This window comes from Homarus americanus, unplaced genomic scaffold (assembly GCF_018991925.1).
Source record: "Homarus americanus isolate GMGI-L3 unplaced genomic scaffold, GMGI_Hamer_2.0 scaffold45698, whole genome shotgun sequence".
Lineage (NCBI taxonomy): Eukaryota > Metazoa > Arthropoda > Malacostraca > Decapoda > Nephropidae > Homarus > Homarus americanus.
In genome coordinates, this window is record NW_024735554.1 from 12,733,219 (window position 1) to 12,747,373 (window position 14,155).

A 14,155-nucleotide genomic window follows, 5' to 3' on the forward strand; every position below is an offset into this window, starting at 1 on the left:
TTGCAGGCGCTCTAATCTCTCTGGATAACTGAAGTGCCAGAGTGCAAGCACCAGTCTGGTGGCCCTCCTTTGGACATTTTCAATCAACTGACAGTCCCTAGCATATCTTGGAGACCAGACGGGGTGACAATACTCCAGGCAGGGAAGCACCTCACTCTTGAAGATTGTTATGAGGGACTGACCATCCAGATATCTGAACGACCTTTTTATAAGGCCTACTGGTTTGGTGGCTTGATTCACCTTCTTCTCACAATGGCCCAAGAACTTCAGTTCATTGTCAACATACACACCCAGGTCCTTTTCGCATTTGGTTTCTATTAATGCAGTTTCTTCATCCCGTTGGGACATATGATAAGCCCCCTTACTGTTGGTGCGACCCAGGTACATCTTCTTACACTTTGTGACATTGAATCTTAGCAGCCATTTCTTTGACCACTCTTGAAGCTCACAGAGATCTTTTTGCAGCTCTTCACAGTCTGTTTGGTTCTTAATTTCCTTGAATAACTTGGCATCGTCCTTAAACATTTGTATGGAGGAGTGTATAGCTTCTGGCATGTCATTTATGAAACAAACAAACAACAATGGCCCAGTACACTGCCCTGTGGCATCCTGCTTGTCACGGGTACACATGACGATTGTGTACCATTAATTACCACACACTGCTTGCGATCATGCAGAAAGTCTCCGATCCATGCCAGTAAACGAGGGAAAACCTCATACAAAGGCAGCAGAATATGAACTAAGCACCTGAGCCTACTGCCTAAGTTACCCAAGCAGCTAGATCACCCATGTGCCTGACATGTGGGGGACACATCAGAGCATGATGCAATCTCTCGGAACTCTTGGAAAAAATTTTCCCATGCCTAGAGTGGAGAGATTTTCTTTGATTTCTTCTAGAAAATGTGCATGATTTCATCCTCAGAAACTCATGTCCATGTTTGGCTATTGGAGAGTTCCAGGGACCTGAGATTCTGGCTAATGGCGTGATTGCTGTATCTATTGTAGTTATTTTTTTAATGAAAAACTAGTTTACTCTAAGGTAATGTAATTATGTCATCAGTGAGTATAAAAGATGTAAAACAATTTCGTCCAAATTTTACAGAAATACTAATATGCATTGGGGGAGCTAACTGCTCGCCTCAGACCCCCAAAGCTTAATGGCTCACACCATTGGCACTCACCAATTTATACCACCCTTTGAATTTCAACCTTAATCAGAAACAGCTGTTAAGAAATTCCCAGCACACCTCTTGGTTGTAACCACTAAGAGTTGATGGGTACTTGTGCAGACTTGGCCCTAAAATGGAATTTCCAGGATCGATCTATGATTTTCACATACATCAACATTGTCCATTATTTTTTCTTAAACAGATGAGTTCTTAACCATTTCTCATATTGTTCTTGGTCATTTATTCATGTAATATTGATATGCTCCTGGCTATTTATTCTTACTAATTTGTTGATGTTCCTTTCTATTTAGTCCTTCTGTTTTACTGATGTGCTTCTGGTCATATAGTCCTCCTGGTCTGTTGATGTTACAGTACTTGACATTTAGTGATTCTGTTCCTGTTCATTTAGTCTTATTCTGATGATGTGTTCATAACTGTGTAGTCCTCCTGTTTTATAGATCTGTTTCTTGTAATTAAGTCAACCTGTTCTGTTGAGCTGCTCTTGGCCATGCATCCCTCCTGTTCCGATATACTAGTGTATATACTTTTTTTTTTTTACAGATCAGAATTGGAGAATTACTCTTCCAGCCATATATGTATGGGCTGGAGCAGGGTGGGATAACAGCCACCATTCAGTACGTGTTGGGCCTCTTTGACTCAGACATTCAGAACAGACTAGTGAACAATGTCTTCCTGACTGGTGGCCCTTCATCACTACCTGGACTTAAGCCTAGGATAGAGAGGGAACTTCTGGCCATGAGACCATTCCAGTCACATTTCAATGTTTGCCAAGCCCAGGTACAACATTTTTCATGAATAATTTATAATGTATATCTTGAATTTTGTTGTTACAGCATTAGAGAATGAATGGTAGCACCTGATGGGAGAGTTTGTATTTTCTCTTGATTCTGGCAATCCTACATCATAGTGGGGAAAAGTCTGGAGAGTGAAAGAAAAAAATGGAATCACATTGCTCAAAATACAAGTTTACTCTCTGGAGAGTATGTCAAGAAAGCAGATGTTTGGGATAGAAACAATTTATAACATTGTTTTCTACATTGTACAGAAAAAGCCTGTGTGCTTCCAAGGTCATTTCTAGCTTGACGAGATACAAAGAGATGGAACAATGATACAAAATTCATTAGAACATCTATCATAGAAATAACTGGTAAAGAAGGAGGAGTAAAACAGGTGGAAATCTTGAATGTTTTTTTTTTCTTTTCCATGTCATTATTTTACTGCTCTTCCATCTTTGTATGGAATGGATCAAAGGTTACAGACACTCACAATGGATGCTGTATTGCCAATAACAGATTAAATTTTTATTCTCAAGGTGTTTGAGAAAATAAGTAAGCATGTAATCTTTGATTACTTCAGGCAGTAAGGACCCTTACTTGCCATCTACAAAAGTGTTTTAAAGTCCTTTGTATAATGCCCAGTTCCCATTCTGTAAAAGTAGGTTGGCAATGGGAAGGGCATCCAGCCATGAACTTGCTTAAAATTTGCCTGATGGCAACTGGTACACCATGGCATTAAGTTATTATAGCTAACCCATGCAAGCACGTAGAATGGATGTAAATCAGTGATGATAAAGGGAGGGAAATTAGATTTATCTTCTTTTGGGGCCGAATGAATGATTGGTACACTAACATGATGCATAGCCAATTTGGTATGAATAAACAATGTCAATGTCCAAAGGGAGATCCATCTTTTCTCTTTTTATATTAAAAAGGTCTTAATAGAATTTATGTTGTTTTCCAAACAGGAAATTTTCATGCTTTAAAAAATAATAATTACTTACTTCATCAGAATCCTGTTTTGGATGCTTGGTATGGAGCCCTAGACACTAGTGAAGAGCTGGTGGCTATGGGGCTTACCAGGGCAGATTACCTGGAACATGGAGGAGACAGGATCAAATACCACAAGGATGGTAAGTTTCTTCTGGCCTTTTAATTCTCTATCTATTTGTACATTGTGTCTCCTAAGAAATAACTATAAATATTCCATCTGTCTTACTATACAGTATGTATCTTATCTTCTCATATCCTCAACACCTCACTTTTCTAACCAGCTCCCCTCTGAGGGGTTGGCCATGACAGAAGAGCCTTCAGGCTACTCTGTTACTAGGTGGTCCTTGTTATATGTGAGGGTTGTGTTCAAAAAAAGCTTGTACAAGCCAAATTGCATGAATTGCAACTGTTTAAAGGTAAACATATATCAGTACAATTCACAATGTACACAGTACCACCCTAAACCATTTCTGTCACAATTTCAAGACATTCATACAATATCCACCCACTAAAATAATTTAATAATATAAAAATAAAACACAGTACTGTACGGTAATACATTTCAAAAGAAGACTTACCTGATAAGTCCTACTTACAAAATGGAGACATGTAAGCTCAGGTACACAAGTTGATGGGGGCAGTTTACATGTTGAGGAGGAGAGAATAGTGCTGGGTCATCTTTTTCCTGTTCTCATGTTCATTTAATGACATACAGTGAACCCTCGAAGATCCGGACTAAAAGGGGGGACCACCTGTCCGGAAAAGCTGATTGTCCGAAGCTTCCGGCAAATGTACAAAATGTATAAAAACGATAAATAATGATACAAAAAACACCGAAAATACAGTACATATTATCCTGACCACTGGGGTTAGATATACAGACTTTTTCCTATGAAAAAGCCATAATTTTGGGCAACATATTACTGTACTCATTTGTACTCGATGTACTACACAAAAGGACGAAAAATTTTATCTTTTTTTACAAAATATATGATGTCTATACTCAAATTATTCACTCTCTTGCAAGGATTCCAGCAATACAAGTTATATTCTGCTAATTTTAGTCTGTGATATTATATAAGTTAAAAACTTTAAACCTTAAACTACCTTCACCCTGTTTTGGGGATGCTTCTTAGGGAGGCTTCTTAGCACAGAACCCCCAATTTTGTTGTCCGAATCTTCCGAAATCTGGATTTACTAGGTCCGTATCTTCGAGGGTTTACTGTATTCTGTTATCGCATTTACCAACCAACCTCAGAAATTTATAAAACGTTTCTTTAGCAAATACTAAAACCTGAATTAAAAACACTCAGTTAATTGGTGTTAAATAGCTTGGTTTAACATAAGTGATATTTTCCTACTCTTACAAATCTTTTCCCATTAAGGTGCAGGGTGATATATTTCAAGAGCAACATGCTCTCTCCAAATAAGATGTCATTAATTCTTTTTAAAAGCCTGACTATGGGAAGATGTATTTTACTTACTAATTACAGTATATTAGTGATTGTGAGGTTAATTACGTAATTTCGTGAGATTGGTGTGCTGAAATTGTTTTTATGGTTGATTTGCATGATTTAGGGTATTATGAAAAAAAAATTCTGCCAACTTGGATATTTATTGTACAGTCAGCAAAAAAATTTTCTGCACCCGTTGGTCTGATGGCCTCTGCAACGATCATTGACTGAGGCCATGTTAATTTGGTAAGGTTGGTATTTCTGGTTGTGTGATGCATTGTTTAACCAGTATGATGTAATTTTTATATCACTTATAGTTAATACAGAGAAATTAACAGAAATCACCTGCATAAATGAGTGTTGTTCAGAATTCTTGGTCTGGTGTGTCATATTTAATAAAACCATAAAGGTGCAGAAAATTTTGTTGTAGACTGTACATTAATAGGTGTTAATCACATATTTGGGGTCAGAATATGTAAAATAATTGTGATGCTAATTAATGTATATCTTACTACAAGGGTAGAAATTCTATACTGTAGGTAAACATCAGAGTAGATACTTTAATAACCTCTATTATGTCATAACCAATACAGTGAACCCTCACTTTACGTGGTCAATTGAACCCACAGCGGCCCGCGTAAAGTGAGAAACGAGTAAAGTGAACAACATAACATATGGGATTAATTGAAATAGAGACTGGGCCGACCCCCAAACTCCACTTTTTCAGACACAATACCTACGTTGTAGTAAAAATAACTTCTTAATATTATTATGGTATGCACACACAATTAATAATTAAGAGAAATATCAATAATATTAGGTTTTTTAACACTTACATTAGTAGAAAAGATGGCTGGGCACACGGGGATAGGGGGTTGGTTCCAAGGCAGAGGGCAGATTATTGGCCCTCACTTGTATCACTTGTATCAATTGTATCACTATCCACCACAGAGGCTTGCAGGGCCTCTTTGTCAAACCCCTCAAAGTCCATATCCTCACTATCATTATCACTATCACCGACTTGGGCCGGCTGTGGTGGGTGGCGGGTGAAGAACTCGGTAATGTTTTGATGACTGGGCGACCTTGTGCGCACCCTGCTTGCGCCACTCTCCGCGTAAAAGGGTACACACACCGCGGAAAGTGAGCATTCCATGTTCGGCAGGGTACCGCGCGTAAATGTGGAAACGCGTAAAGTGGGACTGCGTAAAGCGAGGGTTGACTGTACTCTGATCTCTGATGGTGCTGACCAAAATCTATATCAAAATTTAATTATATAGACCTAGAGATTTAAACCATATACTCAAATAAAACAATATATAAATGTTGTGCTTATGAAATAAGCTAACTTTGTTACTTAAAATAGACACTTATGCAGTGGAGAGTGGCACTGATGGTGAGGTTCTGACACATTTCAGAGCATCAGTAAAGAAAGTCCTGTAAGAGTTGAAGCATAATTTGTATTTCATCTTTAATTTGATGGCATTCCATTATATTTTGTACTGGTATTGATAGACACATCTAGATGATTTATAACCTTGTTTATTTTTAATTTTAATTGATGATATTGCTACAGTTATACAACGAAGGGTAAAGAAAAGCCACTTTTATATATTATGGTTTATGCCTGATAAAGTCAGTACAATACAATAGACATTGATTCACTTACAATTATAACTTCTAGTGAAAGTCATTACAATTATAATTGAGATAACTTGAGAGAATTACACTGTCTCTGTATCGTTTACATTCTATGCATCGTCTGCGTCAACTTGCTACAACGATGTGCACGAGATTGTTTTTTATGCCAGAACCAAATCCAAAATGTCTTTTGGAGCAGAAGGTAGAAAATACTTAACAAGGTAGAATTTCTCACCATCTATAATTCATCCACTTCCATCCAAAGGAATGTGTTGTGGTGTGGAAGTGTGATACCCTTTCAAAATGTTTACAATTACTCTTGATCTCTTGATGTGTGGTTCGAGCATAGCCCATCTTGAGGGTAGATTTTCTCCTCCTGTTCCCTTTTTTTTCTAAACATATCCTATCTAAGGACACATACAGTACTTTTGAAAAATATGTCTCATTTTTATACATGCTACAAATTAGCCTTTAGAGGATAAAATTTTCCTTCTTTTCATCTGTCATTCTGCCCATATGTTGGACGATTTTACAGATCTCTTCCATTTGTAGGTACTGTTTGAGCCATCTGTCTTTACTAATACTATCTCCACTGAATGCAGGAAGACCCAGTAGTCCCAGAGCCTTCACTTTTCCTACTGCTAAACATCTTCACTGTATTTACGCGATGAGTCAGTTTTGCCTGACCCGCAATGAGTGTGAAGTGCATGAGTGGTGTGCACAGAGGTCCATGAGTAATAGAAATAAATCAGTGTCAGGTGAACGCACATCAATGACTTATTTAGGATGTTTCTGATCAGCATCGAGGGTATGGTGAAGGATCAGGGTATCCGCTTCTTCAGGTAATCATCAATACCACCCAAAGCAGAGGTACCATAGACTACAGTACAACAACATTTTTTTCTTGAAGAAAGGTGTCATGAAGAACAGCATGACCCTAATATTTGGTATGTTTGTCTTTGGTCTTCACATGTGAAAGAAACTTCTTCAGTGATGTAGTCTTTAGTGAAGATGTGTCAGCTATTTGGAATTTGACAGCCTCAATGCCACCATTTCTTTTCTGTCTTGTTTTTCTTTTTCTTTTAGGTAGTCTTCAATGTATCTGTCGAATATCACTCAAAGTTCATCATAATCACGTCCAAGACAACTAGTTAGGTTTCCTTCTCGTTTGTTGATCATCATCAACTGGTTGAGATTCAATGCTGGGTAGTTCCTCAATGTTTTCATGAAAGAACTCTTGTCTGCTGGTAGTAAAACATAGCTGTTTGCAGAGAACAGGGAACTCAGTATTACTGAAAATTCCTTTGAATTAACTGCATCTTCAAGACAATGATCAGAATGACTCTCTTTTATGATCAGATATTGCATTATCAGTTGTCTTTTTTCTCTGAGTTTAATCACCTTCTCAACAGCTTGTATGGAAACCATTTTATTGAAACTCGGAAACATTAAGGACAGTAGAATCTCGATAAATTGGAATTGGGGCAGACTCCAGTCCAGAAAATGCGAAGGCCAAAAAAAAAAAAAAAACACACACACACACACAATAGGAGTCCGGACATATCCCTGCTTATCTGGACTGTTTCTGGAAAATCAGACATAAGTCTGGCTCGCGATAACTGTTTTCACTGATATGATTGCTTCGTACTGTAAAGTGTTTACCCAAAGTATAAATAGTAGAAGTGCTTCTCCATGTGTACTGGGTAGGAGTGTGTCACCAACCAGGGCTGCTCAATCACATTCGCCCGCGGGTGAAAAATCCTTACGACAAGTCAGATTAAAAAGTCATGAGGACGTCAGGTGAAGGACAATCTTGTCATGCAAAAGTGAAGGGGTCCTTGTAAGTAGATCCTACGATTTTGAAAGGTATTATAGTGATCAGTTCTTCAATTTGTATGAGAATGCGTGAAAATTGATTAATACTCGTCATCGTCAGATGACTCACCGAGGCACCACCAACACAGGAAAAGAAGTTAATTGGACATGTTGTAATTAATATTGTACACTAGCAGTGAATAAATGTATATTATTTATGAAAAAAATGTCAGCCCAAACTTTAAGTTTAACATACATTCAACCACAGAAAAAAGGTAAGATTTTAGGTAAAAATAATCCAAACAATGGTGATGGTAATCTTCCCGGGAAGAGAGCAATAGATGAGCGTGCATTACAGCATCCATGTCGCACACACACACACACGCACACACCTGCCACACTCCATCACTACCAGATGTACCGTATCCATTTTATGAGCTAGACATCACATTTTGGACTACAGTATATCACAAAAACTGTTTTTTTTAGAAAAAAGGCTTTTTCTATTATTTAATGTTATATTATTGATGAGGAAATATACACCGTACGAGGCTGATCATACGAGAATATAATAATGAATAAATAAAAACAAATTGGCGAACTGGCAACAGCAAGTCTCCCCTCCACCGCATTTATACTGTACATGAAGTTTCATCTCTGCACCTATTAGCTCTCCTGAGGTCTACATCAAATCTAATTTGACCACTGTACAGTATCCCATTAAAGACAATACTGTACATGTTAAACAGAGCAAATGCTATAAAATTCATAAAGGTGCTTTTATTTACATTACAGTGGTCCCTCGGTTAATGAACAGTTCGATTAACGAAATTTTGGTTCACAAATTAGCTCCCATAAGGATCTTCAATTCGGTTAACGAACAAAACTTCAATTAACGAAATCCTTACGACAAACACGTTTTGTTGTGAGCATCAGCTGATCAGCTAGTCCACCAATACAGTAATTTGTTCTGTGTTTACATTTGTTTCCAGTGGAGTAAATATCAAGAAGGTTGTGTTCTTGAATATTTTTGCATTTTTTATATTAAAATTATTGGTCATTCTAAAATTTAGCCATCCAAGCTCTGTCTACATATAGTTTTTAACTAATATTTTTGGCTCGATATACAGGTAGTCCTCAACTTACGACCTACTCGACATACGACCATCCGGACATACGACCTACTCGACATACGATGATCCGGACATACAACCTACTCGACATACGACCATCCGGACATACGACCACCTCAGTCGTACCAAAACTTTTTCAAACTCTGTACTTATTTTCTTGGACTGAAATGTTTCCGTCCCTTACGAGAGCGTCGCGTGGGCTGGGTTGCCGCGTGGTGTACAGCGTCCATGCCGTAGCACACTCAGTTGGTGTTTGGCTGTCGTTGTTGTTGGTAGTGATCGCGCTGTGTACTGACAATATTTTCGTTTCTAATTCTCTTTAGAATGACTGGAAAGCGTAAAAGTGAGAGTTCTGGTGATGCTCAGAAGAAAAGGAGACAGTCAGTTACTTTTGAGATGAAAATGAAAATAATAGCAATATGAAAATGGAAAAACGGTAGTAACCATTTCACGTGACCTAGGCTTCTTTTGACAGAGTGAGAGACAAGGAACGAATTCGTGAGGTAGTGAAAGATCAGCACCTATAAAGGGAACAATAATAAAAAAAAAAAAAGACAAGGTCCTATTCATGAGATGGAAAAATTACTTGTGGTGTGGATGGAAGATCAGATACAAAAGTGTGTACCCTTAAGCCTTCTAACCATACAGGCTAAGGCAAGAAGCCTTTTCGAAAGCCTGAAAGAGCAGGCGGGTGATGAGTGTGACTAAAACTTCACAGCAAGTCATGGGTGGTTCCAAAGGTTCAAGAAACGTGACAGTTTGCACAGTGTAAAGGCGAGTGGAGAGGCAGCAAGTGCTGATGTGGGTGCTGCCGAAGCTTTTAAGGAGGAGCTAGATCGTGTCATAGTGGAGGGAATTATTTGCCTGAGCAAATATTTTATGTGGACCAAACTGGATTATTCTGGAAGCGCATGTCAGAACGAACATACATCCACAAAGAGGAGAAAAGCATGCCGGGATTCAAGGCATGAATCACACTTCTGTTCGGGGGGGGAGGGGGTGTAGCTGGTTTCAAGATAAAACCCTTCATGATATATCATTCAGAGAACCCCAGGGCTTTTAAACATATCAGCAAGCACACACTGCCAGTGTTTTATTGCAGTAATAAGAAAGCATGGATGACCCTAGTACTGTTTGAGGATTTGTTCCCGAGTTGTTTCATTCCATGAGCCAAGGAGTATTGTTTGCAACAAGGGGTTGCATTCAAGATTTTATTAATATTAGATAATGCTCCTGGACACCCACCACACCTGGACGACCTGCACCCTGATGTTAAGGTCGTCTACATTCCACCAAACACTACCTCTATCATCCAACCCATGGATCAAGGTGCTATTGCTGCTTTTAAAGCGTATTATTTATGTACGACCTTCGCTCAGGCTGTTGCTGCTACTGAAGGTGAGAAAATGCTCAGAGAGTTTTGGAAGGGCTACAACATTGTGAAATGTATAAAGAACATAGCTGCAGCATGGGATGAGGTTACAGGTCAGTGCATGAATGGAATATGGAAGAAAGTCCTGAAAAGATATGTGAACAGTTTCAAAGGATTTAATGAATATGAATTAATTTCTGAGATTAGTAACAAGATAGTGGAGTTGGGTAAAGAGCTGGAGTTAGAAATTGATAATGAAGATATTGAGCAGTTGGTTGAAAGTGTAGCAGAAGAGATAGAGTAACAAGGATCTTATTGAACTGGATGCACAGAAAATTGCAGAGGAAGAAGAGAGTCAAAATGTAGAAGAACCACCTGCACCCCCCAAATAATTTTCAGTGAAACAAATGGCAGAGGCATTTGCTACTATTAATAAGGGTATGCAAATGTTTGACGAAATGGATCAAAATGTTGAGCGTTTTACAAAAGTTGACAGAATGATCCAAGATGCACTTGCTTGCTACAGGGAGTTTACAATGAAAAGAAAAGGCAAACTGTGCAGTCTAAATTGGACATATATTTTAAGAAGTCCTCCACTGCTGTCTCCTCACACCCCACCAGTGCCGCCTCTTCACTCCCTAAAGATGATCCAATACCTTCAACAAGCAAGTATGTTAGCCTGTCTGAAGAAAGCGAAATTGATGACCCACCCAGCCCTGTCTCCTCTGCTTCATCCAATTAATGTAGTCCGTGCTTAATTAAAAAATTATTGGGGCTCCGTGTGCATTCAGCTGACTACATTAAAGGTAAGTGCACAGTAACACTATATTCATTCTTCATTATTGATTACTTTTACTGTACTGTATTTCATTTTAGATTTTCTATGTATTATTTTTTGCATTTTCGACTTACGACCTGGATTTGGGTCCCTAACCCTGTTGTAAGTCGGGGACTGCCTGTATGTAACTTTATTCATTTATTGAAACTCATTTACATGCACACACTGTCTGAAGGACAAAGCTGTACTGTACATGTTATTAAAATAATGTACAAAATGATTACTAAAATTTTTGTCTAGTGCAAACTATAGCATGTTTACATTCAAATTAATCACTATCTTATAAGAATTCCAGCATTGTAAATTATATTCTCCCTGGTCACTTCTATGACATTTTATAAACAAAAAACAAAAACTCGATCTAAAGGACATAAATAAACAAATAAATACTTCACTAGATCTTCAGTGCCAACTGTCAAACATGTCACTTTTTTCTCCCCTCCCTCCCAGCCAGGGTTTGGTGGTTATACAGTAGGCTTTAAGTTTTTATCTTATATAATATCACAGACTAAAGTTAGGAGAATATAATTTGCATTGCTGGAATCCTTGCAAGACAGTGAATAATTTGATTAGAAATGTCATATATTTTGCACAAGAGATAAAATTTTTAGTACATTAGTGTACTGTAGTACATTTTAATAATGTACAGTTTTTCAACTGTATTTTTGGGTAGATTTACAAAAAAAATGTCATTTATTTTTATTCATTTACATGCACACACCATACTAAAAGAAATGTAAAAGAAATAAATGACCTAAGTGCAAACCTGTACTGTACATGTACTAAATGATTACTGTACTAAAATTTTTATGTCTAGTGCAAATTATAGCTTGTTTTTATTCAAATTAATCACTATCTTACAAGAATCCCAGCAATGTAAATTATATTCTCCCAGGTCATTTCACTGGCATTTTATAAGAGAAAAGCTTAGTCACTCTTAAGGACTGATAAATACACACACATTAGACCTTCGGCTCCAACTGTCAAACATATCACCTCACCTCCCTCCCTCTCCCCAGCCAGGGTTTTAGGCTTTAAGTTTTTATCTTATATAATATCACAGACTAAAGTTATGAGAATATAATTTGCATTGCTGGAATCCTTGCGAGACAGCGAATAATTTGAATATAAACGTCATATATTTTGCACGAGATAAAAATTAATCGCCTGTATCACATTACAGTAGTGATTTAAGAGTTCTAGTGTTTATGTACGTATATATATATCTAGTGATTTAAGGGCGATTTAGGGGAATTTTAGGAGTGTTTCTGACTTTATGCACTTTTTGGCTTTACTTTGTATCTACTTTTCTGTGAGCTGGAACCAATTACCCAATATCCCATTGAAATAATGGATTCGGTTAACGAACGACTCTGGAACAAATTGTGTTTGTTAACCGAGGGACCACTGTATTAGAATGCTGTAAACGGAAGTAGATGATGCACTTATAATGTTCAGGTACAATTTAGTGTGAGATACTTCTACAGAACAGTATGTTAATTGTTTGGTACTTAAACTGGATAGTAATAATTTTCTATTTACAACTTAAACAATACAGGTTCAGTAGTGTGTGGTTCTTCTTACTTGGCAAACTATACTTAATGCCAACTGTATAAACTTAATAATATTTTGACACGAGACGTTGATGGGGTAGGTGGTACGTATGAATGTGGGACTCGGACTGAGGTATGTGCTGCGTGACACGCACGCATGTACGAACACAAACTGTCCGGATTGATGCAAGATTTTCCGGACTTTTTAAATATTTCTGATAAATAGAGGGGCAGTCTGGAGCACCCCAGAGTCCATAAAAAGCAAATAATGATATATTTAAGTCCGTTTATTGAGGTTTGTACGTATATTAGTATTACTGTACTACCTTTTTTTATGTACACCCAACAATAAGTAGTGAAATTGGTGTTTTCAGATAAAAAAAATAAGATGGCTGCCAAATATAGCACCAGCAAATTTTTTTTTCATAATACCCTAAATCATACAAATTAACCATAAAAACAATTTCAGCACACTACTCTCATGGACGACGTATTTGGTAACATAGTGAACCTCATTATGAAATTTATTTAATGAACTGTATGTGTATGTCATTGATTCCTCAAAGCTTTCTAATTAACAATTAAATCTAAAGTTTGCATTTTTTTTTGCTTAGGTAACATGTTTTGGGCCCCTTTAATGCCAGTAGCACCTGAGTCAGCACCAGGATCAGCAGTTCCGAGCAAAGAGACAACTCCAGCACCTGAGGCCAAGCCAACACCAGAGGGCATGTTTTCTACTGATAATATAACAACTGTAGAACCCACTGGAGATTCTTCATCAAGTTAAAGTTTGTCCATTATAATAACATAACTGTACTAATAGTATTGATCAAAACTGAAAAATAAATAATGAAAGAGTATAATAACTTTTTTATTTGCCATGGGAAAAATAATGTACTAATTTACAATAAGTGTTCTTTATATATGTGCAAAACATACAAATCATACAATATTTTCAGTGTCTTATACTAAAGCTATTTTTACAAGCAATATACAAGGTCTGGAAACAGTTTTGTACTTGAGAAAGACATTGTAGTATTTGTAACATGGTGGCTAAAACTTGCCAGTCTCCAAATTTACATGAATGACCTTATTCTAAGTCTGTACAGAAATTACAATGAAATACTATTTATCTTCACTATTGTTTTTGCCCATCACCACTACAGTCAGACAATCAACAGCAATTTTTTGTCAAGTCTACAGAACTCGTCTACGGAATGACATTATGAAAGACAGATTTTCTACAATAAAAAAATCAGAAACACTAGTTTATCCACTACTGTAAAGAATGTGATATTTTTTCTGATTAAGGATTTGTAAACTCTGAAAGCCGTCATCAAACTGCTTATGGAGCCAAGTCTATGTGTCTATTTGAAAGTCATGAAGCCAGATT

The 14,155-nt window shown here is 37.3% G+C and overlaps 1 protein-coding gene across 1 annotated transcript in view; it reads left to right on the forward strand.

Moving 5' to 3' along the window:
* The window catches only part of LOC121871531 (actin-related protein 5-like), a 61,062-nt gene extending 47,430 nt beyond the window's left edge, over window positions 1-13,632 (forward strand). The window contains exons 11-13 of the mRNA XM_042373961.1: window positions 1,731-1,967; window positions 2,979-3,099; window positions 13,377-13,632. Of these exons, the coding sequence (XP_042229895.1) occupies window positions 1,731-1,967; window positions 2,979-3,099; window positions 13,377-13,549 (531 nt within the window). The 3' untranslated portion in view covers window positions 13,550-13,632. The remainder of the gene's footprint in view (window positions 1-1,730; window positions 1,968-2,978; window positions 3,100-13,376) is intronic.
* The last annotated feature ends 523 nt before the right edge of the window (window positions 13,633-14,155 follow it).